General features: G+C 34.9%; 2 protein-coding genes across 2 annotated transcripts; both read left to right on the top strand.

The window, feature by feature from the left end:
• Positions 1 to 902: 902 nt before the first annotated feature.
• On the top strand, positions 903 to 13,680 carry LOC148203266 (uncharacterized). The gene is made up of 2 exons (XM_088107421.1): positions 903 to 2,175; positions 13,625 to 13,680. The coding sequence occupies exons 1-2, from the start codon at positions 903 to 905 to the stop codon at positions 13,678 to 13,680; spliced, it is 1,329 nt and encodes a 442-aa protein (XP_087963547.1).
• An 8,079-nt stretch (positions 13,681 to 21,759) lies between these two features.
• Positions 21,760 to 24,514, top strand: LOC148203267 (subtilisin-like protease SBT1.8). The gene is made up of 2 exons (XM_088105882.1): positions 21,760 to 23,454; positions 23,544 to 24,514. The coding sequence occupies exons 1-2, from the start codon at positions 21,837 to 21,839 to the stop codon at positions 24,206 to 24,208; spliced, it is 2,283 nt and encodes a 760-aa protein (XP_087962008.1). The 5' UTR covers positions 21,760 to 21,836; the 3' UTR covers positions 24,209 to 24,514.
• The last annotated feature ends 3,397 nt before the right edge of the window (positions 24,515 to 27,911 follow it).

The following is a 27,911-nucleotide window of genomic DNA, read 5'->3' on the forward strand; positions in this document are numbered from 1 at the left end:
TAGTATGAAAACGGAAGTGAGGGAAAGATTGCGTGCCCTATTGAAGGAGTTTAAAGATGTGTTCGCATGGTCTTACAATGACATGCCGGGTCTGGATACCGATATTGTGCAGCATAAGCTCCCACTCAAGCCAGAATGCCCTCCAGTCAAGCAAAAATTGAGAAGAATGAAGCCGGAAATGTCACTAAAAATTAAAGAGGAGGTCCAAAAGCAATTTGACGCAGGATTTTTGGCCGTGGCAAGATACCCACAATGGGTAGCGAATGTTGTACCAGTGCCTAAGAAGGATGGGAAGGTTCGAATGTGTGTTGACTATCGTGATTTAAATCGTGCAAGTCCGAAAGATAATTTCCCGTTACCACACATCGATACTCTGGTTGATAATACGGCCAAATTTTCGTTGTTTTCGTTCATGGATGGATTCTCGGGATACAATCAAATTAAAATGGCACCGGAAGATATGGAAAAAACGACCTTTATCACGTTATGGGGAACATTCTGCTATAAGGTTATGTCTTTCGGACTCAAGAATGCTGGGGCAACATACCAAAGGGCAATGGTGACACTTTTCATGATATGATGCATAAGGAAATTGAAGTTTATGTGGATGACATGATTGCAAAATCGGAATCAGAAGAGGAGCATATTTTCAATTTAAGGAAATTATTTGAGAGACTGAGAAAGTAAACTCAGATTAAATCCTGCCAAATGCACGTTTGGAGTAAAGTCTGGAAAATTGTTGGGCTTCATTGTTAGTCAAAGAGGGATAGAAGTTGATCCAGATAAAGTAAAGCGATAACGGAAATGCCTGCGCCCAGAACAGAAAAGGAGGTTCGAGGTTTTTGGGAAGATTGAATTACATTGCTAGGTTCATCTCCCAATTAACTGATACTTGTGAACCAATGTTCAAGTTACTACGGAAAAACCAGGCTGTAGTCTGGAATGAAGATTGTCAAGTTGCTTTTGAAAAGGTCAAACAATATCTGCAAGACCCTCCTGTATTGCGTCCACCTATGCCAGGAAGGCCGCTCATTTTGTATTTGACCGTATTGGATAATTCAATGGGTTGTGTATTGGGTCAGCATGATGAAGATGGGAAAAGAGAGCATGCTATATATTACTTGAGCAAAAGATTCACAGATTGCGAACAACGATATTCGTCGTTAGAGCGAACTTGTTGTGCACTGGCGTGGGCTACTCATCGCCTAAGGCAATACATGTTGAGCCACTCTACTTGGTTGATATCCAAGATGGATCCTATCAAGTATATTTTCGAAAAGCCTGCTCTCACTGGAAGGATAGCTCGATGGCAGATGCTATTGTCAGAGTACGACATTGTATATGTTACTCAGAAATCTATCAAGGGTAGCGCTTTAGCGGAATATTTAGCCCATCAACCCATTAGTGATTATCAGCCAATGCAACCTGAATTTCCTGATGAAGATATCATGGCTTTATTTGCTGAGAATAAAGAGGACAAAGATGAAAAAGCGTGGACGGTATTATTCGATGGGGCCTCGAATGTAATGGGGCATGGAATAGGGGCAGTGCTTATCTCTCCTAAGAATCAATACATTCCAATGACGGCAAGGTTGTGTTTTAATTGCACGAATAATATCGCAGAATATGAAGCCTGTGCCATGGGAATTCGAGCAGCTATAGAGTCTAAAGCAAAAATTCTAGATGTATATGGAGATTCAGCTTTGGTCATCCATCAATTGAAGGGAGAATGGGAGACTAGGGATACTAAATTAATTCCATACCAAGCTTACATCAGGGGATTAATTGAGTATTTCGATTCCATCACGTTTAATCATATACCGAGAGAAGATAATCAATTAGCAGACGCATTGGCTACCTTGTCATCGATGTTTGAAGTTGATCAAGATGCAGAATTGCCAATGATTGAAATGAAGAGTCATGCAAAGCCAGTGTATTGTCATTTCATCGAAGAGGAGGTAGATGGTAAACCTTGGTACTTTGATATCAAGCATTATCTTAGGACCCGAGAATATCCAGAAAAGGCATCAGAAAACGACAAAAGGGCGCTAAGGAGGTTGGTTGGTAGTTTCATTTTGAGTGGGGATATTCTATATAAGAGGAATCATGACATGGTTCTCCTTAGATGCGTAGATGCAAAAGAAGCCGAGCTGATACTAAAAGAAGTACACGAGGGTACATTTGGCACGCACATGAATGGGCACTCAATGGCAGGAAGATACTGAGAGCGGGGTATTTTTGGTTGACTATGGAAAATGATTGCTGTACACATGTGAGAAAGTGTGAGAAATGCCAGGTATACGCAAGTAATATCAATGTTCCACCCACGACCTTGAACGTGTTGTCTGCACCATGGCCCTTTTCGATGTGGGGAATAGATGTCATCGGAGCTATAGAGCCAAAGGCGTCAAATGGACACCGTTTCATATTAGTCGCAATCGACTACTTCACCAAGTGGGTTGAGGCTGCTTCTTATGCTAATGTGACTAGAAAGGTGGTGACCAAGTTCATAAAAAGGGAGTTGATTTGCAGATACGGACTCCCTAACAGGATCATCACTGATAATGCCACTAACTTGAACAACCAGATGATGACAGAGTTATGTGAGGAGTTCAAAATTCATCATCTTAATTCTTCTCCTTATCGTCCAAAGATGAATGGAGCAGTAGAGGCTGCTAACAAAAATATCAAGAAGATTGTGCAGAAAATGGTGGTCACGTATAAGGATTGGCATGAAATGCTTCCTTTTGCTTTACATGGTTATCGCACTTCGGTACGAACATCGACTGGGGCAACGCCTTTCTCGCTTGTATATGGAATGGAGGCAGTACTTCCGTTTGAAGTGGAAATTCCGTCCTTACGAGTTTTAATGGAAACCCAATTAGAAGAGGCGGAGTGGGTTCAAGCTCGTTTCGACCAGCTCAATCTCATTGATGAAAAGAGACTAACAGCAGTATGCCATGGACAATTGTATCAAAGAAGAATGAAGAAGGCATTTGACAAAAAGATACATCCAAGAGAATTTCATGAAGGTGAGCTGGTGTTGAAGAAGATCCTACCTATACAAAAGGATCATAGAGGCAAATGGACTCCAAATTATGAAGGGCCATTTGTAGTGAAGAAAGCATTTTCTGGTGGGGCACTAATTCTCACGAGAATGGACGGAGAGGAGTTACCATTGCCAGTTAATTCTGATGCAGTAAAAAAGTTTTACGCATGATGATTCCGTGATAGTGGTTGCTATTAAAAGGATGTTGATATTATCTTCAACGCTTATTGTACTCTGTGTTTTATTCAATAAATAAATTTCACGTGATTTCATTCATATTTTGGTTGTTTGCATTCCATCTGAAATATTGCATGTCACGCTGAGCTGTTAAGTAGTCAAGTGAAAATGAAAATGAAAATAAGTAAACGCGTGTTGATAAAAGCATCACAGGTATATCAGGTTGGCGAGCTCGGTCCTGGAGGATGTCGGAAAAAAAAAAAAAAGGGTTACATGTTGAGTTTGTTGTTAATAAAGTTGTCAAAGACATAGTATTTTTGAAAACAGTTTTGAAAAATACCGTTGGTGAATACTTCCCTGATTCAAGGTTTTGGGTGTAACCGGGTTCTTTTCTTGATAAAGCATCTGCATTCACATTACTTGAACCCTAACTTATTCGTTTCTCACAAGACGAAGGATTTCGCCATATGCCTAATATTGGGGCAGTTTTCATCATGTTACATACCACCGATAATCCATTGATTAGGGAGATAAAAAAAAAAAAAGAAAAAAAAATGAAATTGATGTGTCAAGCACTACATAGTTTAGTTTCAGGTTTAAATTCAAGAGAAAGTCAGACAAACAAGATTCGGGTGACGTGTGGCCGTTTTTCGTTATCCAATCGTCAAAAAACAGTTCATCCAATTGCACCCCTTTTGAGCCAAAATTCATAATTGTTTTCATCACCCTAGACAAGAATCATTAGCATGTCGACGTCAATTTGAAAGGGTACATCACAAGCATCCAAAGTTGAGAAAAAATGAATGAAAGGGGAAATATCATAAAAGACCACAACAGGGGCAACGAAAAGAATGATCCAAAAGGAAAGAAAAAAAGAAAAAAAACAACAACAATAAAATATGCTTGAAGTTCAAATCCCTAAGGACAATTGACTGGGCACCTTGCAAATGATTCTTGTCTGAAGATTTTAACCGTCAAACAAATTATTTGGGCCTTTATTATCCTTTCTTTCAAAACCCTTTGTCCTCTAGCCACGGTACAAGCCCATAAAAGTCCACACTGACTGAGGACTGTTGGTCCTAATCTTTCTCATGAATTTGACTTTGAAACAAAATGATGTGGTGAACGACATAATTCAGTGTTATTTTCAAAAAAAAAAAAAAAAAAAAAAAAAAAAAAAAAAAAAAAAAAAAACGTCTCCCTGTCAATCGAAGATCATCCAATTTGGGGGAATCCTTCATACCCAAATCTTTTTACTTTTCCATTGTGCAAAACTGGGGCAGTATGGGAGCACAACATGTTAATAGCACTTTTCCCCAAAGGAGAAACACACATGCGTTAATCATTATTCATTTGCTTTTCATAACCATTCTTCCACTTTCTACAGGGTTCAAGTTAATTTGGATTGCAAAAAGCGATAAAAAGAATTTTAACTCAGGGTTACACTTTCTGCTCGTCAAAGGGTTCTATACCTATCAACGTTGTTTTTAGGAATGCGTTTTGAACGTACATTGTGTTTGATGACAATATTAACAATGGATTCCAAGCATGGAATTTCAAAAAAAAAAAAAAAAAAAAAAAAAAAAAAAAAAAATGATGAAAAGCGAGAACAAAAGAAAAGAACAAAATGAAAGTCTCATGTGTCTATGCATTCATGCATCATCATGACATAACATCATCTCAGAGTAAGCGAAGAGAATTGTTTGCAAAATCTTCGTGTTTAACTTGGCATTTATCAACTTTTCAAAGCTACAAATCAAGGTTTTAATTTTCTGTTATCGACCCTCTGCATGGCAATGGTCGGGTTTAAATTTCTGTTCTGTGAGTTTGGCCCTCTGCGAGGCAATGGTCAAATCCAGGTTTTAATTTTCTGTTATCGACCCTCTGCATGGCAATGGTCGGATTTAAATTTCTGTTCTGTGAGTTTGGCCCTCTGCGAGGCAATGGTCAAATCCAGGTTTTAATTTTCTATTATCGACCCTCTGCATGGCAATGGTCGGATTTAAATTTCTGTTCTGTGAGTTTGGCCCTCTGCGAGGCAATGGTCAAATCCAGGTTTTAATTTTTTGTTATCGACCCTCTGCATGGCAATGGTCGAATTTAGATTTCTGTTCTGTGAGTTTGGCCCTCTGCGAGGCAATGGTCAAATCCAGGTTTTAATTTTTTGTTATCGACCCTCTGCATGGCAATGGTCGAATTTAGATTTCTGTTCTGTGAGTTTGGCCCTCTGCGAGGCAATGGTCAAATCCAGGTTTTAATTTTTTGTTATCGACCCTCTGCATGGCAATGGTCGGATTTAAATTTCTGTTCTGTGAGTTTGGCCCTCTGCGAGGCAATGGTCAAATCCAGGTTTTAATTTTTTGTTATCGACCCTCTGCATGGCAATGGTCGAATTTAGATTTCTGTTCTGTGAGTTTGGCCCTCTGCGAGGCAATGGTCAAATCCAGGTGTTAGTTTTCTGTTATCGGCCTTCTGCATGGCAATGGTCGGATTTAAATTTTTGTTCTGTGAGTTTGGCCCTCTGCGAGGCAATGGTCAAATCCAGGTTTTAGTTTTTTTGTTACTGATACTTTACTTGACATTGGTCATTTGGCATCGTGACTTGAATTATTTTGTTCGTTTTCTTTCATGATTGAAACCCGGACAAAATTAGTGTCTTTATCTTTACTTAGCTTTACTTAAATAATACGAAAAGATTAAATTTTCATATTATTTAGTAATATCTAAGTAAAGAGGGGCAGCTGTCAACACTCAATTTTGTCCGGATTTGTAAAAATTGTGTTTTTAGTGTTTCTTTTATTATTTTTCTTTTATTTTACCTTTTGGTTTTATTCTATTTTATTATATTTTTAGATCTTTGCTTTTAATTCAATTTCTATTTTATTTCTTATTTTCAATTTGTTTTAATAGAATTAATTAATTAAAAAAAAAATTAATTAAAAAAAAAATTGAAAAATAAAATTAAAACTGAAAATAATAAAAAATAATAATAATAAAATTGAAAAAAAATGGGAAACATGTCTGGAAGGAGGGGGACAAGGTGGTTACAAAGAATTTTTTTTTCGAAGATTTTAGAGCAGGATTTTGGTTGGGATCGGGAGGAAGAGAAAAGAGATTTTGGACACAGCTCCGGGCCATCATCTTGGATCATCCATTGCTGAGGAGTTTTTCACCATTTTTTTTGGCATCTGAAAGAGAGACACAGGTCAGCCACTCAAGGAAGAAGAGTATTCATTGGAAGCTCAAGGAAGAAGAGTATTCATTGGAAGCAGGAGATTGACCATAGCGGGTGGATTTTCGAAAGGTAAGTAATGTTGCTTAGAGAGTTGTTTGTTTGCCCTTACATATATCTCTCTTGAAATTGCTATTTGCGTATGGTTTGAATACCTTCCACTGTACATGTTCATGGTTGCATCACCCTCCCCACGTCCACTTCTATGGTCTTATTTTTCAATGTCAAGCAAGCTCAAAACGAGGTAGGTTCCATAAGATGTGCCCCCAAGCCTCTGTTCATCTCCAATCATCAATACTGAAATTGAAATAAAAAACACAAAACACACAACAGAAAAATCATGTAACAGAAACAATGGAACAGTGTCTTCATCCTCATTGAACCATTCCATTCTCCACTGGAACCGCTATCCCAACCACATCATCAATTTGCGTTTCCGACACCCTCCACCGAGAACTTCCTCAGTGTGTCACCCCCCACCTGCAGTCAACCAAATTCAGAAACAGTAACAAAAACAAAACCATTCTTCTCTTCCCCTTTCATGGAACCCTTCAACGCTTATGTTCATCTCCAATCCCCAGCAAAATTGAATCCTCAAGCACCAAATACCACCTCTCCAAACACACGCATAAAGTCGAGCTTCTAACTGTTTTTTTTACCATCTCCACGCCTTCGTCTTCTTCCTCACCAAACAACACTCCCGCACATAACAACCCATCATACAATCAAGGAAATAAATGACAGAAAGAGGGAGATATCGGAGGGTGGCGCACGCCGGCAACGGTGGTAGGGGAGTCACAGCGGCACCGGCGCGAGTAGGGGCAAATCGCGGAGGCATCGGTGGCGGTTGGCTCTGCTCGTAGTGGTGAGGTTTCGTCGTAGAGCAGCAACGTTTCTTCCCTCTCGCGCGAAGAAGAAGAAGAGAGGCGAGAACCTGAAGTTGTGGTTGGCGGCGACGGGTATCATTTGCGGCGGCGAGGGCGAGTCCAAACTCGCGCGCGACAAGCGGTAGAAGAGGGAGGGCTTTCACCTCGACCAGGGACGGTTCCGGTGACGAACGCCGTCACGGGCGACACCATGGACCGTGGCTGGCGGCTACCGGTGGTGTGAAGGTTGAGTGGTGATCGTCGTGTGGCGGAAGTGAAGGTCCACGGTTTCTGTTTGTTGAGAGGAGGAGGAAAGGGGACCTCTCGGATGCTGATGGGGTGTGGCGAAATGGGGGAATTCAACCAAACCCCTAATGGGATTAGGGTTTCTGGATAGAGAGGCTTTGGGCCCAGCAGGACTGATTCTTCTTCATGTCGACGCGCATTTCTCATTCACACCCCCTCCTGTTTGGGTTGAAGCCCATTCCGTTTCTGCAAACCAAAGGAGCCTCAATTCCGTTCTGCAGACCCTGTTTTCTCACCCGCGCACCCCATACCATCCTCGGGCCAGTGCTGGGCTTGGCCCAAGTAAACAAAAAAATTCCTTTCTACTTCGCGCAGCTCCTGTTCTCACTTCCACACCCCTTTTAGCTTGGGTTTAGGCCCAATCTTTTTATAAAAGAAAAATGGTTTGGGCACCCCATTTTCTCATTTAGACACTCCCATCTTTTATTTAAACACCATTTTTTTATTTATTTTATTTCATCATTAAGCTTTCCATATTATCTTTATTTTTACCCTTTATTTATATTTAGTAACTCCCCTACTTTCTATTTTTCTATCATTATCTACTTTTAATTAATTAAAAATGAAATAAAAATATTTTGAAAAGGTTTAAGCACACGTGCGACCGCTCGCGTAGGCCTTGTGCTGAAAATCTTTTCCCTTTCTTTTACAAAAGTTAAAAATCAAATAAAAATATTTTGAAAAGGTTTAAGCACACGTGCGACCGCTCGCGTAGGCCTTGTGCTGAAAATCTTTTTCCTTTCTTTTACAAAAGTTAAAAATCAAACAAAAATATTTTGAAAAAGGTTTTAAGCACACGTGCGACCGCTCGCGTAGGCCTTGTGCTAAAAACCTCTTCTTCTTCCTTAAATAAATTTACAAAAATATGTTTTAAAGGTTTAAGCACACGTGTGACCGCTCGCGTCGTCCTTGTGCTAAAAACCTTTTCTTCTTTTCTTAAATAAAATTTCAAAAATACATTTTAAAGGTTTAAGCACACGTGTGACCGCTCGCGTCGTCCTTGTGCTAAAAACCTTTTTCTTCTTTTCTTAAATAAAATTTCAAAAATACATTTTAAAGGTTTAAGCACACGTGTGACCGCTCGCGTCGTCCTTGTGCTAAAAACCTTTTTCTTCTTTTCTTAAATAAAATTTCAAAAATACGTTTAAAGGTTGAACACTCGTGTGATCGTTCGCATCGTCCTAGTGTTCAATATTTTTCTCTCTTATTTACGTAATATTAAACGAGGGTATGAGTGCTCGTGCGATCGTCCGCATCAGCCTAGCACTCATTGCTCTCAAGTCTTCCTAAATAAGCAGATAACAGTATGAGTGCTCGTGTGATCGTTCGCATCGTCCTAGTGCTTAATATCGTTATCTCTCTTTTCAAAAATAATTAAAAATATTTAAATATCATTTTAAAGGTATGAGTACTCGTGCGACCGTTCGCGTCGGCCTAGTACTCATTACCTTCTTTTTCTCGAAAATATTAAAAACATAAAAATCTCCAAAAATTAAAAACATCTGTTTTTCAAACAAACAAACAGTCTTTCAAGCTAGAACTACGTAACCCTGATTTCTCATTTTGAATGAGAATACGTAGGAGCAAGGTCAATCCTTGTCGGGCCCAAAAAAACTAAAAAATATGTTTTGTTTATTTAGAATTTTATTTTAGGGGATAATTAAACACTTTGAAAAACCACATCATATTCGTGCATTTAGTTAAAGGTACTGCCTTAGGGCAGGCGTTGTAGGGTGCTAACACCTTCCCTACACGTAACCGACTCCCGAACCCAGAATATGGTTTTCGTGGACCGTGCTTTATCATTTTATGGTTTTTCCGTAGTTTTCCATAATAAACTATGGTGGCGACTCCAAAATCTCTTTTCGAAACCCGTTTCTTTTTTTGGATCGTCGTCCCGTCGCGATTCCGGTTGCGACAATGAGGTATGACTTTAACATCACAAACACATAATATGCACTGATTACTAACCGAACGGTCATCTACTGAATTTTATATCGGAGTACCTTCTATAGGTGTCACTGAAGCAAACTTTGGACGACTTTGGAAAGACGCTAAAAGCCGAGCAGTTGATGACCTGGAACCTATCTAGTCTACAAGCGACTTTCACTTCATCAGACACTGTAAGTTCTAGAAAATGACCTTACTCTTGTGAGTCCTCGAAGTTTTACTTTAAGAAAGTTTAGTTTCCTTCCTTTTAGTGAAAGAAAGAAGGATGGATACATCATGTTCGGGAGGTGAAAAAGGGGATGGTGAAAAGGGAAAGAAAATGTGAAGGAAAGTGAGACCCATGAATGGTCAAAGCTTTTCATTATTAAAGATAACACTGATGATATGAAATTTTATTTTGAAAAACAAATTGAAAAAGTAAAAAATGTGAACCCTTACCAACAAGGCCATCCAGCATAGTAGGAAGTTGGGCCAACGGTTGCGTGAGGATTCACAGGGCTTCATGGGACTTTCATGCAACTACTGGAAGTGCAAAATGTATTGCTGAGTTTTCGAGCATGTGATCCACTTGTATCATATCAAGAGAGATTCAACGGTCTGCGCTGCACACACAAGCTTGTATTTTTCAAGGAGTTTCTCATTCTAAACCTTCTAGAAAGGTTTACTTTAATAGATGTGTGATTGTATTTCTCTTCATCAATTAGTACAAGTTCTAGAAAAGGATCTTTCTCTTTAATAGAAAAGTTCACCGAGGTGTGGGAGGTGAAAATGGGAAAGAAAGAGTGAAGGAAAGTGAGAACCATAAATGGTCAAAGCTTTTCATTATTAAAGATGACACTGATGATATGAAAATTTATTTTGAAAAAGAAATTGAAAAAGTAAAAAACCTGCCAGCAAGGCCATCCAGCATAGTAGGAAGTTGGGCCACCTATTGCATGGGGATTTACGGGGGTGCATTTGACTTCCATGCAACTATTGGAGATGCAAATGTATTATTGAGTTTTCGAGCCTGTGATTCACTTGTATCATATCAAGAGAGATTCAATAATATGTTATACGCCGCCAACACAAGCTTTGCATTTTTCAAGGATTTTTTCATTATAAACCTTCTAGAAAAGTTTAGTTTTACATATGTGTGAGTGTCTTTCTCTTCGTCACTGCAAGTTCTAGAAAATGACCTTTCTCTTTAATAGAAAAGTTCACCCAGGGATTACTCTTTTGGGTCCTCCAAGTTTTATTTTGAGAAAGTTTAGTTATCTTTCGTTTTAGTGAAAGAAAGAAGGATGGATTCATTAGGTTCGGGAGGTGAAAAAGGAGAGGTGAAAAAGGGAAAAAAATGTGAGAACCATGAATGGTCAAAGCTTTTTATTATTAATGATGACATTGATGATATGAAATTTTATTTTGAAAAAGAAATTGAAAAAGTAAAACACGTGAAACCTGCCAACAAGACCATTCAGCATAGTACGAAGTTGGACCAACAATTGCGTAGGGATTTAGTGGGATTCATGAGACTTCCATGAAGCTACTGAAAATGCAAATGTATTATTGATTTTTCGAACAGATGATCCACTTGTATCATATCAAGTTTGGTCATAACATGTATAGAACGTAAAACTTTTATACTCTTTTTAGATATAACCGTAATAAAAGATAAAGACTTTTATACTAGTTTTAGAATCCATATAAAAATAGTTTGATTAGTGACTTTTATATAAAATTTTCTTAATTGAGATAAAAATAGTTTTTTATTAGTGAATATTTAAATTATTTTAGATATTGATTTTTAAACTCAATAAAACAGAAAAATTATATATATATATATATATATATATATATATATATATATATATATATATATATATATTTGTGTGTGATTGTCAAATCCCTGAAAATGACACTTGGAAGGGAGGGACAGATGTGTCAAATAAAAGAGTTTGAGCATTTTATAGAATTTCCCAAAGCACAGCTCATCCCATTTTCTCAGAATCTGTATCTCTCTAAAACTCAAGCCTATTCTTTTCTCCTCCTTTTCTCTAGAAACTCTTCATCTCATTTCATCTTTTCTTCAACCCGCCACAGTCTGAGCAATTTTGGGAGTCAAGATCTTCTTATCCACCGATCAAAATCAAGTTTAGAATAAGTAAGATCACTCTCTTCCTAGAAATTATGTTTCCTGGTACATGCAAGCCAAGTTCTTGGCTGCATGTGCTCATCATTTTCTTATTCTCGTTTCTAATCACTTTCTTGGTCTCTTAGGGTGATCCTTCCTTCTCAATCGGTAAGCTTTAGGTGTTCTAGGATTTTGGTGTGTGGTGCTCCCAATTCTGCCGTTTGATTTAGCTTATTGTTCGGTCCAGTTATAAGGTAAGGGAAGCTAGCTAATTTAATTACTTTGTTTTGATGTATGAAAATGTTGTTTGATGATATTGAATGTATGTGAAATTGAATGAATTGGTGTTCGATGCTGTTGGTGTGGAATATTGATGTTGTGTTTATGATGATTTTGTATCTGCATGATTATGGTTCAGTGGCTGAGTGAAATTGGAAGGAAGGGTAGTAGTGAAATGGGGGAATTGTGTTTGGTTTGTATAGGAAATCTGATTCTGAGTCATTCAGTTCATGATTCTGCAGAATTGACTCTTAAATCTGTGATGAAACTCTCTTAACGATATTAGAAATGTTTAAACAATCTTAGTCTAGTGTAAAGAAGTGTTTGATATATGTTGGAGGATTAGAAGTTGGTCGAATGTAGTGAAATTGGTAAGGTTTGGTGTTGAACATAATTCTGCAGTTATTCTACAGAATTATGTAGTTCGCTGAAGGTCTTTAATTGACCGTTCGGCTTCTCTCTAGTGCTCGATCTTAACTGAGTTCTGCTATTATGGATTCTCAGTTAATGACCGCTCGGTCTTGTATTGATATTCAAGTGAAAATAAGCGTTTGATCTATCATAGGCTTTAACTGTTTATGACCACTCGGTCACATACTGTCTTGGTAGTGCTCGGTCATTTACCAGCACTCGATTTTAGAAACGCTCGGTCTAGTACTAGCAGTTAAGCTAGTGTTAGCGCTCGGTCTCGATAGTGCTTGGTCATGTACTGATTACTCAGTTGTATTGTTGTTCGGTCTAAGCTCTAAGTGTTCGGTCTAAATTAATAGTGTTCGGCTTAAGCCAATAGTGATCGGTCTAAGGCATTAATATTCGTTCTAAATCATAAGGGTTTGGTCTAAAATTCAAGTGTTCGGTTTTAGCTTTAGAATTCGGTTGTTCTGATATTCCACTTCAAAGACATTCGGCTCATGATTGAGTTTTACTCTTTACATGACCGTTCGGTCATATTCTCATATTGAGAGTGTTCGGCCATTCGGTCTTGTTCATAGGCTAAGGTTATCTTTCCCGTTCAGTTGTGCTCAAGGGTGATGTTTGTTTTACTGTTAAGTTTGACGTTATTTAAATGTGATATGAAAGAGAATTACAAAGAGGAATGTCTCAGTGGTGGTTTCAATGTGGTAAAAGTATGAATATGGTCAGACTAAGCTGGCATTCATCCTGACATTCTAATGGTCACCGAGTCTCAAGTAGTGAATGGTGGCACATGTGGTGAGAATAGTAGGAGGCCTGGTTGCGTATAGCTTGGGGTTCCAGCTATCGAACTAAACTCATGTGTAGTTTGCGGTTTCCAGCTACAGTGAGGGATGAAGGGCTAACCTCGTGTGGCGGCTTGGGTTTCCAACTATGGTATTCATGGGGTTTCCAGTTTACCTTTCCACGAGTGCAAGAATGTCGTAACTACATAATTTATACATCAGAGTAAAAGTGGTCGGTCATTACATATATATTATACGTTCGACCATTGCTGAAAATGTATGTTTGGATGTTATATGATTGACATGTTGGTTTTGTTTACTTTTATGTTTGTCAGAATTATATGTTTACATAGTTAACTAAATTACACTAACTTACCCTTATTTTTCTGTCTTGTCATGTTGTCCGTTCGGTCTTTTTTGTCATTGCAATGATCACCCTATGGGTGTGAGCAGAAGATATTGAGGGTTCTCTGGAGCAGGCACTGGCTGGAGAGGATGGTTTCCGCTAAGAGTAAGATCGTTCGGTCTTGTAATTGTTTTTGCAGTTAGTATAGGACAATTCGGTGTAATACACTGTTTGTAGGACCGTTCGGTTGATACACCTCTTGTATGACCGATCGATCTATTTTTTAATTTATGATTATTTTATGATAACTGCAAGTTAGCTTTATTCTACCTGTAACTAATGAGTAAATATTCTATTAAATTTTAATTAAGAACCTATTAAAGGTTTTTAGAAAATTTAGAAACTAATTGAATAATTTAAAGATTTTAATTGGGTTATTTAACGCGCATATGAATATCATAGAGATGTTATAATTAAAATGAAGACGGAAAACAATTATGAAGTTAAAACCAATTATCCACTTCCTTTTTGTGCACTGATGTACTTTGATTTTGTTCAACAGTTTCTTAAACTCAACAATAACTTACCTATTTGACCAAAATTTATCTCGAGTATTCTGTATAGTGAGTTTTATGAAAAATTATTTGTAATGTGTTTTTTTTTCTAGTTTTGCATTTTAGGGTTTGTTCGGTGTTCTCTTGTGAAGAAATATTAAACTATTTTCTCTCAAAATAGTTATTTCCAATTTCATTTTTTCTTTACTTCCATTACTTTATTTGTCACTATTATTTATTTCATTTTTTGTCTGCTCATTTTCATTCTTGAGATTTATTTTATTTTTTTCTGTGTTTATGATTTTTCTTTTCAAGTTTTATTTTAGTTAAATAGTTGGACGTGGCTTTTATATTTTTCTTACAAGGGATGAACGAAAGATCTTTTGAAATGAAGAAAGTAAGGTTTTTAAGAGTTTTCAATAATAATATCTTTAAAAATGTAATNTTGAAAGTAAAATTTGTAAAAATTAGCTTAAGATTTGACCAAAGATAAAAAGAATGATTTAATTGGTAGAAATGAGGACTACTAAAATATATTTAATAGTAAAAGTAATATAAATTAATACTTGTTAATATTATATATAATTATAAAAATTATTATTAGGATAAACAAAAATAAAAATAATTTTTAAAATGAAAATAAAATGTATTTAAGAAAGTGAAATAATTATTTTTAAAATATGATATGGAATCGAATTGTGTTCACTTCACAATAGAGTTAAAATCGAATCACTTTTCTGGAACCAAATATGGTGTTATGTTTACTTTACAAGGGCTTTACAAGGGAGCTGGAATCGAATCCAATATCCTCTAACAAAATATGGTGCTATATTCACTTTACAAAGGAATTGGAACCAAATCCTATCTCTTAGAACCGAATACGAGGTTTCATTACTTTGCATACAGAGCTGAAATTGAATCCACTCTACCTATAACCAAATACGAGCCTTCAACACTTTGCACATAGAGTTGAAACCGAATCCATTTATTGGAATCGTATACTAACCTTCTTCATTACTTTGCACATAGGTGAAATTGAATCCGCTCTCCCCGAAACTGAATAATATACCTCTACCTTTCCATACTTTGCATTCATTTCTATTAATTATAATAGCTTTGTAAGTAATGAAATTAGAGCAAATGAGGTATTTCACTCATAACGTACGCAAATCATATTGCTTTTCATCCCGCAAATCCATCTTTATTCATAGTTGCTTATTCATTAAAACGAATACAATTCAAAATTGTAATTCGTCTTTCTCAAATGTTAGAGAAAATTTGTAATAATGCAAATGTCATGAATCAAAATGAAGTGGAAATACTCTTAACATATAAAAATAGCCACCTTACAATGTAACTGCAAAGAAAAAAATTGTAAGTAACCAACTTTTGATCATCTTATTTTGTCTCTTTTTTTTCTTAAAAATCAAAATCAGCTACCAAATAACGTTAAACTAAAAATAATAATTGTTATATTTTCCCCACATAATAAATAAAACATATATTTTTCTTCACACATTAAAGATAAAACAGAGAATCCAAGTTCCAGTCAGATTTTTTAAATACATGGTGGCAGTGTACGATTTTTTTTATTCTATTTCCTCTATTTAGTTTAAATATGATAATATAGAAACGCTATGGTGACTCTCAAAATTCTAATTTTAATTTAAATTATATATAGAGATGTAGTTATACGAATGACCTTTTTTTGTGATAATTAAATTATAACATTTTTTTCACAACATTACCGTACGCAATTTAAGGAATCTAACGGGTAGATTTTTTGGAACATTTATAGCATATTTGACAATGATGTAACCTTGCATGCCATCAATCACACTCAAATTCAGTCAAAGTTCATCATACAATTAAATAAACTTTTTATTTTCTTCTCTTTCTATCATTGTTTTCGTTTACCTACCTCTCTCATTTGTACTTTGAGCATGATAATTAGACTTGTTAATAAATATTTGAAGAAAAAAAATCTACCAAAAGTGAAGAAAAATCATTCATATGTAGAGTTTTTTTCTATAATTTGAACACATGTATGCCCAAACAGCTCCAAAAGCGATTATGAAAACATATGGACATACATATTATTTTCATGAAAATAATGTATCTTTTTTTTTAATACGATCACTTATTTAGTATAACTTTCCTTGTTAAAAAAAAACTAGGTTTAAAATAAATTAAGTCAAATATTGACTAAATAAGCAGTTGAATGAGCAACTCGTTTATTGAATTAGTTGAAATACGAAGGTTCCAATCTTGCACGCACAATGAAGTCTTATGCTTTGTTTATACATGAGGATTTGTGGAAAATGATTTTGGAAGAGTGATTGAATGGATTTAAGAGAATTTGAGGGTAAACTTTTTGTTGTTTGTTTGAGTGGATTTGGAGGTAATTGAGGGTATATTTTTTGTTGTTTGTTTGAGTGAATTTGGAAGTAATTGAAAGTGGATTTTGAAGTAAAATTTGTGATAATTAGTGTAAGATTTGATTGATATGACAGATATAAAAAATTTATTTAATTATTAAAAATTAAATATTATCAAAATACTTCTAGTTATTAAAATAATATAAAATAATAGTTGTTATTATTATATTTAATTGTAAAAATGGTTATAATGAGTAAAAAATTAACATTAACTATTTAATCCTTAAAATTTATATTTAAGAACTCGTTTAATATTATCAAATTGTCTTTTATTTATTTAAAGATTAAATTAGAAGGTTTTTTAGACGAAATCTTAATTAGTTTTTAAGGTAATATTAAATGCTGTTAAATATATATATTGGTATAAACAGAGAGAGTCACGTTCCTTCAAAGTTTATTTATTTATATATTTTTAAATTTATATTTACATATTATTATATTAGTTGTATTAATTTTAGAAAAAAATTATTAAAACTTAAAAATCCTGTAAATTCATGTTTTCATTCCCTTTTTTATTTTTTATTTTATTTTCTCTCTTTTATCTTCAACTATTTTCAATTACTTTATTTGTATTTTAAATTTACTTTCAATTTCTCATTCTTTTTAATATCAAATTGTATTCCAGTGAAACATTCTTAATATGTTTTCATATCTTTTAACGTTCTTCTAAATCAACATAAAATTTTTGAGTAAAACATTTATCCTTATATGATTTATACAAATAAAGAGAAACAATAGATTAGACAAAAAATATTATTTATACATTTAGATTAAAAACATTAGACGTTTATCACAACATTTAGTATGATCCATACTATGCTAGTCTATTTATCAAAACGTTTGTGTTTATAGTAATCTATTGTAATTATGCTAAACTCTTTTCTTCAACGTTTAAGATATCGTTTAAACATAGATAGCATTTAGGGCGTTATCTTAGATGGACATTTTTATAAACACTATTTTGTTATATGCTTTTGTTAAACTTCAAAATAAAATATTTTTAAACGATTTTATTTTAAACCAATTTATCAAAATGTATAAGTGTATCCTTCTAATAATTTTACCAAATATTTGTAATTTGATAATCTACATTGCAGTTTTATAATCACATTCAACATTTTAAAACCATTTTAAAAAATTATATTTATATTTATACGATTGCTTAAAGTTTAGTTCTTTTTCACTACTTTCTTTTAATCAAAGGCTGTCAAACAATGAATAAAACCTAAGTATTAACTTTTTTTTTTCTCGAGAGGGCTACATATTAAACTTTTAAGTCATTTATGAAAACTAATTATACATACATTTTATTAATGAATCTAAAAGTTAAATGTTCAGAATTTACCGTATGTATGATATGATTTCAGTGTATGCTAAAGAAAAAATAAACGTACATAAATATATCCATAACTTGTACGAATAGATTGGGTTTGATGATATATCTCCTATAATTATTGTTATTATTTTTGTTTCATAATTTTAACGGTAGTTTTTAAATGAGTCACTTTTACAATGAGAAAAGAGATCATAAATGATTGATGGTTTGTTATATAAATATTATTAAAAAGAAAGAATTACATTACATCCATGTCTGTTGTTCAGAAGTGAAAATATGAGGTTGCAATTAGAATGGTGGGGTTGGGTAGGTTACCTAAGAAAAGCGCTTATATTGGCGTAATTTCAGCAGCCAATTAATCACTTTTTTTAAAAGATAACATTATTCTCCTGCGGTTCCCACCACCCAACCTTTTTTACGCTTTTATTTCTCTTTCTTTACTTTCGCCATGCATTATCTTATTCTTTCCCTTTTCACCCTTCAATTTAACATCACTTATTATTTCGTATAAATAAATGTATTTACTTAGTGTTACCATAAATGTATTGCTCCCAACCTAATTATTATAAGATTGCTACATGATATAATACTTAGGGTAAACTACACAATATTTATTTACCAATTTTGTCAAAGAATGTGACATTAATTATTAGATTTAAACCTACTTCCAAATTAAAGACTCTATTAAAAATACAGTCCATTACCAACTTTGACCCTCTTCCATAATGGCGAAAAAGTTGGAACAGTTTTCATGCAAATTTAGTCCAAATGTCGCATTAGATATAAATTTGTGATTTAATTGTTCCCAATCATTTGAAGTGTTACAAATACTACATTGTATATAAATGCATTTATTTATTGTTTGATGAATCCTTCAAAATGTATTCAAAATGAGACAAATTTTGTAATAGGTAAAAAGAAGTTTAAACTTAACGCAGAATAACCTTCTGTGAACTAGACTATACCCATCGACTCGTCTAAAATATAATAAAAAATAATGTAATCTAATTATAAACATTAATTAAAAAATGTAATCTAACTATTAAGGAACTAATGTCTAATGTCTGCATTAATCTTTAATTTAAACTTAGAGGCTAAATAGACTCTAATTCCATCCTAGCTCTTGCTAGTTGATATTAGAAAATAATTTAAACTCTAATCCACAAAGCAATTATTATTATTTATTCACAATATAGATTATTTTAATTATTAATGATTTTTAGTTCAGAAATTAATATTTATAGTGATTGATTATTTTTTATCCCTAAATTACTATTTAATGATTTTGTTGTAATAGATTACTATTTGAGTTATTACTCAGAACTCTAACTTTAAAAACAATGATTCAAACAACGATAATTTTTAAACTTTATTAGATGTTTTGATTTATATTCAAATCGCACTCTTTACTGGTGAAATTTATGGTACCAAATATTATAGTTTGAATGTTAAAAATTAAATTAATGTATTACTAATGAAAGTAAAGAAAAGGATAATATTTAAGAGTTTAAAGAGACACGTTAACAGTTAACAGTGCCAAAATTTTAGTTCTCGAGCTTATTATTTAGTTATAAATTTATTGAAAAAATGCTGTTATTTTAGTTCCCAAGTATTCAATTCGTTGCAAACTTTAAATTTCATAAATAATGTTTTTTAATTGACTTATTCTGTTTTAGAAATAGTTAATATCTAAAAATTTATTATGAAAGGATTTTAAGATTAGCAAAATAATGCATCCCAAATATGGAGTAAACCACTATAAACATGAAATAAAACACGTTCTTCATCCCGGTTGATGTTTTTCTAACTTCCTTTTACAAAATAAACTGTCTCTCCTCTCTTTGAAAAACAAAATTAAATTAGTTTATTTTAAAGTAAACACATTTTTTTTATCATTTTAAAAACTAAGACAATTATCTATAATTTATAATAACATGTAATGAGAATTCTCATATTCAATATATATATATATATATATATATATATTTTTTTTTTTTTATTTTATTTTTAATAATTTATTTATAACAATACATAATTTATATCGATGAGAATTCTCTCTTTAATATATAAAAACTATTTTTCTATACTCCTAACAATATTTTCAAGTCATAAGAACAAAATTACAAGCAATGTACAAAATAAATATTTTTTACACTGCAAAAAAATATTATGTTAAACAAATACTTTATAGTTAACTTAAAGATAATTTAAGTCAGTAGCAACATATAGTAATTAAAATATTTTAAAATACTAAATAAACAAGGATTTTTCATCTTATGCATGCGACTTTTGGTATTGAGAATCTTCTTTATATTCTCAACTAGACAACTCTCCCAATAATGAGCTTCTTAAGAATCTAAAAATTTAGAAATGTGTTTATACTCCTTACTATTTAATTTTTTTTAAGAACAGTATATTCATTGGCAATTAACTTTACATTTAATTATTCCGAAAATTTTATTCTTACTTGCCATGTTCAGAATTTTTTATTCTTGAAAATATTTTATTCCAATGCCACTTTTTAGAACATACTAAAATATTATTTACATGAAACCTAACCTTGAGCTAAAAACCCACTTCTGGTCTGGTTAATTGTTAAGAATGATTTGATTCCATAGAACTTTTTGTGAGAATCTATGAATGTTCTTGTTGATCCAATTAAAACATAAGCACACATGTTTTTAGCACTTGAAAATTGAATACAACTTCAAAACTCCACTAAACTAAAAGCTTATCATTTGCTATTATAAGGAGATGAAATCTTTTATCAATAAACACGATAATTGAACCTTTGATGTAAAGATGAAGAAACTGGAAAGAATTGCAAAAGAATGCAGCCAACTTTTTTAATGATTTTGTCCATTCACCCCCAACATAAAATAATTCTTTTCATGCATTATGCTTTATGTTGTGTGAAAATATCTGATTTTTTTCTGGGTGGAAATTAAAATATTCAATTAGTACATACAATCAAAATACTGCACCAGTCTCTGCCACTGCACAGTGCCCAATGCCATGCTCATGTCAAATAGAAGATTTGATTGGCCAGTTCAGCATAATCATTCTTGTTTATTGGGAAGGATAGACACTAATCACATGTTAAATAACTTTGTATAAAATACATGGTCGATTGGAAGTTCCTAAATAAATGTAATATATAAATAAATATTATGTAATATGAAATAATTACGTTAATAAATGAATTATATAGGTGAAATATGAAGCTAATATACCTTATCTTTGGTTATATAATATAGTAAAGAAAGTTATGAAGGGTTTTCATCCACACAAAAGGGTAGAGTAGTGGACCTTTACCATTCCGTGTAGCCAGCTATTTAGGCTTTGTCTTCACTTGTTTCTATCTTTTCTCAAATCTTTCACCCATCACTAAATTACAGCCACCAAATATGTAAAAAGCTAATGTACTGTATACTTACTCATTTTTCTCTGGCTACGTCTTTATACTTCCACACATAATATAATACCTTTTCTAAAACATACTGTGTATTAGAATACACTTCTTTTAAGACTCAAGGATGGGCATATTGCATAATTTCTTGGATGCTGTTCTGCTAAATAACTCTCTGCCTTGGAAAACACACATTTCATCTATTTTATATATATTAACAAATAATAATAATTAAATACAGTAAAAGTAAAATACAACATATTTTGCAACATCAAAGCTTTACATCTCGCTACATTAAAAATACGAAGGAATATAAATTTTTATCAAATTATTATAAATTTATGTAATTTTTGTTTTTTGAAGTTTGGAGAAAGACAGGTAACGGTAGGGAAGACCGGAGAGAGAAGAAAACGAAAGGAAAGAGAGTGAATGGCAGAAAGGTAAATTGAGTGAAGTAGAGAGTCCAATTTAGCAACGGCCAACGTTATTATAAACCCAACATCAGTTCCACATTTTTCTCTGACACTGCCCCTGCACAATTCATTCACTAAATTAGAAACCTTCACTCACTCTCTTCATGAAATGGCTTCCCTTTTCACCTTCGTTTTGTCCCTCTTGCTTGTGGCACAATGCTGCTGGTGTCTAACATCGCCCAAGAAGACATACATAGTTCACATGAAACAGAACAACAGACCTTCAATCTACCCCACTCACACCGACTGGTACACCGCAAATCTTCAATCTTTAACCACTGATTCCGATCCCTTGCTTTACTCTTATACTCATGCCTACAACGGCTTTGCGGCGTCGCTGGCCGAGGACCAGGCGCAGGAGCTTCTCAGATCCGAGGATGTTCTTGGAGTGTACGAGGAGACAGTCTACCAACTGCACACCACGCGTACGCCGCAGTTTCTGGGGCTCGAGAGAGAGACGGGGCTGTGGGAGGGTCACACCGCGCAGGACCTCAACCAAGCGTCGCACGACGTTATCGTGGGGGTGCTGGACACAGGAGTGTGGCCTGAATCTCCAAGCTTTACTGACGCCGGTATGCCTGAGATTCCGGCACGGTGGCGTGGGGAGTGCGAGACCGGGCCAGATTTCTCGCCGAGTGTGTGCAACAAGAAACTCATCGGTGCGAGAAGCTTCTCGCGAGGGTTCCACATGGCCTCGGGGGTTGGGTCCAGGGAGAAGGAGCCGGCGTCGGCGCGCGACAGGGACGGGCACGGTACCCACACCGCGAGTACAGCGGCTGGGTCGCACGTGGGCAACGCGAGCCTCCTTGGGTACGCCAGCGGGACCGCACGTGGGATGGCACCGACCGCGCGTGTAGCGGTTTACAAAGTCTGCTGGACCGACGGCTGCTTTGCGTCAGACATTCTCGCCGGGATGGACCACGCCATTCAGGACGGCGTCGACGTGCTCTCACTCTCCCTCGGCGGCGGCTCCGCGCCGTACTTTCGCGACACCATTGCTGTAGGCGCGTTCGCAGCGGTGGCAAGGGGGATCTTCGTCTCCTGCTCCGCCGGGAACAGCGGCCCCGAGAAGGCCTCACTTGCAAATGTTGCACCCTGGATAATGACCGTTGGGGCTGGGACGTTGGACCGTGATTTCCCCGCCTTCGCCGTGCTCGGCAACAAAAAACGGTACTCCGGTGTTTCGCTTTACAGCGGAACCGGAATGGGGACCGAACCGGTGGGGTTGGTTTATAATAAAGGGTTGAACCAGTCCGGAAGCGTCTGCATGCCCGGTTCACTCGACCCGAGTTTAGTTCGTGGGAAGGTGGTGGTTTGCGATAGAGGGATTAACGCGCGCGTGGAGAAGGGCAAGGTGGTGCGTGACGCAGGTGGGGTGGGGATGATTCTGGCGAACACAGAAGCGAGTGGGGAGGAGTTAGTAGCAGACAGCCACCTTCTACCGGCTGTGGCGGTGGGAAGAATCGTGGGGGATCAGATCAGGAAATACGCTTCCTCAGATCCTAATCCAACGGCGGTTCTCGGTTTCCGTGGAACGGTTTTGAACGTTAGACCTTCACCAGTGGTGGCAGCGTTTAGTTCAAGAGGGCCCAACATGGTGACCCGACAGATTCTGAAACCGGATGTTATTGGGCCTGGGGTTAACATCTTAGCCGGGTGGTCCGAAGCTATTGGGCCCTCTGGGTTGAGCGATGACACGCGGAAGACGCAGTTCAACATCATGTCAGGTATGTTCTGTTTCACTCCCAATGTATGGATGGGAAATTTTGGATTGGGTGCCATTGTTGTAACATTGTTTTTGTCCTGTGCATCATAGGTACGTCGATGTCTTGTCCACACATAAGTGGGTTGGCTGCGTTGCTGAAAGCGGCGCATCCAGAATGGAGTCCCAGCGCGATAAAATCTGCACTCATGACCACAGCGTACGTTCACGACAACACCAAGTCCCCACTTCGGGATGCCGCAGGTGGTGCGTTTTCCACGCCGTGGGCTCACGGTGCGGGCCACGTTAACCCACACAGGGCCCTTTCTCCTGGGCTTGTCTACGACGCCTCCACCAGTGACTACATTAAGTTCCTCTGCTCCTTGGACTACACCCCCAACCACATTCAACTCATAGTTAAGCGCCACGCCGTTAATTGCACCAGAAAATTCTCTGACCCTGGCCAATTGAACTACCCCTCCTTCTCCATCCTCTTCGGAGCCAAGAGGGTTGTGAGGTACACGCGCACCCTGACCAACGTGGGCGAGGCTGGCTCCATTTACGATGTCACCGTTGACGCCCCCACGACGGTGGAGGTGAGGGTGAAGCCCGCCAGGCTTGTATTTGGGAAGGTGGGGGAAAGGCGGAGGTACACGGTGACCTTTGTGTCTAAGAAGAGTGGTGGTAATTCCGGCAAGTATGGTTTCGGAAGCATAATGTGGAGCAACGCGCAGCACCAAGTGAGAAGCCCAGTTGCTTTTTCTTGGACTCTCTTGTGAGTCTCTTTCTGTTCTGGTCTCGTCTCTTGGTGGATTACATTTTTACAGCACAGCCATTGTTTCAACCCCAACCACAAACCTACATGCTGCTGATTTCACAACACTCTGTAACATTATTTAGTCGGACATTTTCATTCACAAGGTTGTGTATTTTTTTCTCGTGAGACAAAAGAGAGTTCAGATTGTTTAGTGGTGTGTACCCAGTAAAACTGATGTAACAAAACCAGTGCGTTGATCATATGTATAAAGTAAACACTGGCTACGCCAATTATCCTTAAGAATGAGACTTCAGTTTACTCTCCAAAAGCAAGAGTCAAATTTCATCATTTTTCATCTTTTCCTTTTTGCCTTTGGTCCAAGCTAGTTCACTGAACTTATAAACTAGCTTATCTTTTCTAAATATACGTGGAATTAAGCACATTCAATTTTTATGCAGACAAATTAGTATTTAAAAATATTGTGAAATATAATTTTGTAAAAATAGAAAATCTTATTGCGACATGGTTGGTGCAATTAATCAGACTAGTGACGGTATTATCTAGTTCTTTGACCACAGTACAGATGTGTCTTTCTGAGTTATGACTTAGACCATACTTTGAAATGTGTGGTGATTTAAAAATGTATCCTAACCATTTTTGAGCCCTTGAGGAAATCTAGGGTCTGAAAGGAAAAGACACTTCCTGTGTGATTGACAGTTGCAAAATGACGATCACATTTCTTCAATCACCATCTTTTTTGCAGGGGTTGTGGCGTGGAAAAAAGAGGGTAATATTCCTGACTTCAAAAGGGATTTTAATAACAATTCTTTTAAAAAAAATTCAAATCCATGAAGGAGGCAATGAACTCAAAAAGCTTTGGGAGGTTAATTGATTTTTAGTGATGCTGTGTTTGCCAAAGTCATGTGTAATGATCTCTTTCATTATCCCTCTTACTTTTCCTTTAGGATACATTCTACTTTTCTTTCCTCAAACTTTATTTTTCAAACTGTAAGTGGGCTTAATTTTTTTCTTTACCAACAACATCTGTTTTTAATCTTCTAACTAAAATATATTTTTTTTCATCAAATTATAAAATAACATTTTATTTCTTAGTCAATTAGTCCTTATAACTAGACAACACTCAAGAGTATGTTCACTGTGTGTAAGGCCATACATGCTATATATTATTTTGTGTTGAAAGTTGTGTTTTGAATTATTGTGTTCAAAATTGTCCTTAAATTAAATCCAAATATTCATAAAATCTTTAAACAGTGTCACTTTTATAAGACTTGATTAAGATATCAAAGTCATATTTAAATTCTTATATTCTCAAACCTTTCTTGTTCTCTTTCATTATCAAAATCATTTATGATATATGCATATATGGTCTTATGGACCTTTGAACGAGGTTAGCATATTGATTTCGAGATTTTTCAGTTGATGTAAAAAGTGAAATATTTTTCGGTGCAAAAGATTCTAAGTTTAAGGAAGAAATATTTTTTTTTAATAATTAAAAAGATAAGTAATTCATAACAAGTTCAATGAAATAGACGTGTTTACTTACGTTGTGTTCGCTTGAACATATTGTACTGTTCAGAGGCGAATGCGAGTGAGTGTTTGAAAAGCAATTGGTGTTCGGATGAGCAGAAAGGCGAGTGTTGGTAAAGACGGATTTGCGGGATGGGTTGCTTTTTCATCACCCGCGGGAGTGAAGAGATTTGGAGGGATTGTTGGGAAAATGTCTTATGTACCCTGAAGCTATTAAACAATTCCGTCTGTGTATATCAGGATAAGTTGCAAACGCGTAACCGGTTACACAAAAACGTAACCGGTTACAGGCTATATATTTTTCAGTTTTTTTATAATTATTTTAATATTATAATTTAAAAAGATGTACATCTTAATAAAATTAGGTATATTATATTTTCTAATTTATTAAAAATAAGTTGATTATTTAATTTTTATAATTTTTAAACATTAATTTTATAAATTATTCATAATTTTTTTTTCTTTATAAACATTTTTACAATTAAATATAACATTTTATATTACTTTTATAACTAGGGGCATTTTGGTAATCTTTAATTTCTACCAATTAAACTAATTTTTAAAATCTATCATATCAATCAAATCCTACACTAATTCTTACAAACTTTACGTCCAAATCCATTCTCAATTACCCACAAATCCACTCAAAAAAACAACTAAAAAATTACCCTCAAATCCACTCAAATCCATTCAAATCATCTCCCCAAATCATCTCCTCCAAATCTACCCAAAAGAACACAACCTTAATGATCTATTAAGATATCTACTTTGAAGCTACTATTCATATGATATTATACTGTAGACTCGTTTTGATGTGTGTATTATTGGAGCGTTTGACATAACTTTTAAATGATTATATAATCCATCTTTTCTATACAATACACCTCTTCTAGAGAGGAGGAAAAAATGTCTACAATTCCTAATAATCCATTAATATCTTCAATCAAACAAATATTCAATAATATATATATATATATATATATATATATATATATATATATATATATATATATATATATATATATAAATTAAAAGTGCTTTCTTTAAAGTCTTCTTTTATTATCTTTATCTAATTTGTCAATATTTTTTTTCAACAAAAAATAAAAGCTATTTTAAGAATTTTCTTTTACATCTTTTTCATTTGAACTTCCTAATTATTATCATATCATTAATTAATATTTAGTTAATGAAGAAAAATTTAAAAGTTATATTATAAAATCTTATTTCATTTTATCGTATTCTATATTATATTACCTCTACTTATATTATGTTACATTGCCTTATATCTTTTCATATTATATGATATTATAGTATCTTATATTATATTATACCTTATTGCATAATACTACCTGTATTACATTATGACATATTATATTATGTTATATGATGTTAATTATATTATATTGTAAGGGTAGTTAGTATTCTAGTTTTAACATTTGTGACATTGATAGAATGTAATTTTTTTAATTATTTTTAATTTCAAATCTTATTTTAATAAAAAAAAAACATAATGTAATTTATTATGTTAAATTCATGTTAACTTTATGATTTTTTTTTTGTTTTCTTTTCCCTTCATCAATTACCACTTTCCTACACTATTTTTCCTTTCCTTCCTCGTATTAAAAGAGTGTGTGTGCAGCCCGTGGTAAAGGGTCAGAGTGGAGAGTCAAAGAGGGAGGTTGAAACCTCGGTGTAGGCAATGGAAGAGGACCAAGAGGAACAATACAATTTGAGTTATCAAGAGAAGAAGGGATTGTGGGAGGAGGAAGGAAAGATGGCGATGTTAGTGTGTATACATGAACGAGTATTTGAACACAAGTAGGACCTTGGACATAAACACTCACTATAAATTGACATATGTATGTCTTTTAAATAGTGTTAACGAAAAGTTTGTTCTAAAATCTATAAATAAAGAGGTAAGGTAAGAAGGTAGATGATTGCATTTATTGGGTATTTAAGATTTAACTATATGATCGATCAGTATAGTTGACTAACTTGAATTTCGAATTGTCTTTAACAGATACTCACCCGCTCAACTTGAATAAGAAAAAAGTGAAAAACTATAAAAGATCTAACAATAGAAACATGTGAGAATAGTAAAGTGTGAAGGAGTAACTCTAAACCTCTAAAACTATTATTAACTTAAATAAAAGGAATGTATAAAGCTTATTTTCTTT

The sequence above is a fragment of the Vigna umbellata genome, chromosome 2, assembly GCF_029865625.1.
Source record: "Vigna umbellata cultivar VRB3 chromosome 2, Vumbellata_1.0, whole genome shotgun sequence".
Classification (NCBI taxonomy): Eukaryota; Viridiplantae; Streptophyta; class Magnoliopsida; order Fabales; family Fabaceae; genus Vigna; species Vigna umbellata.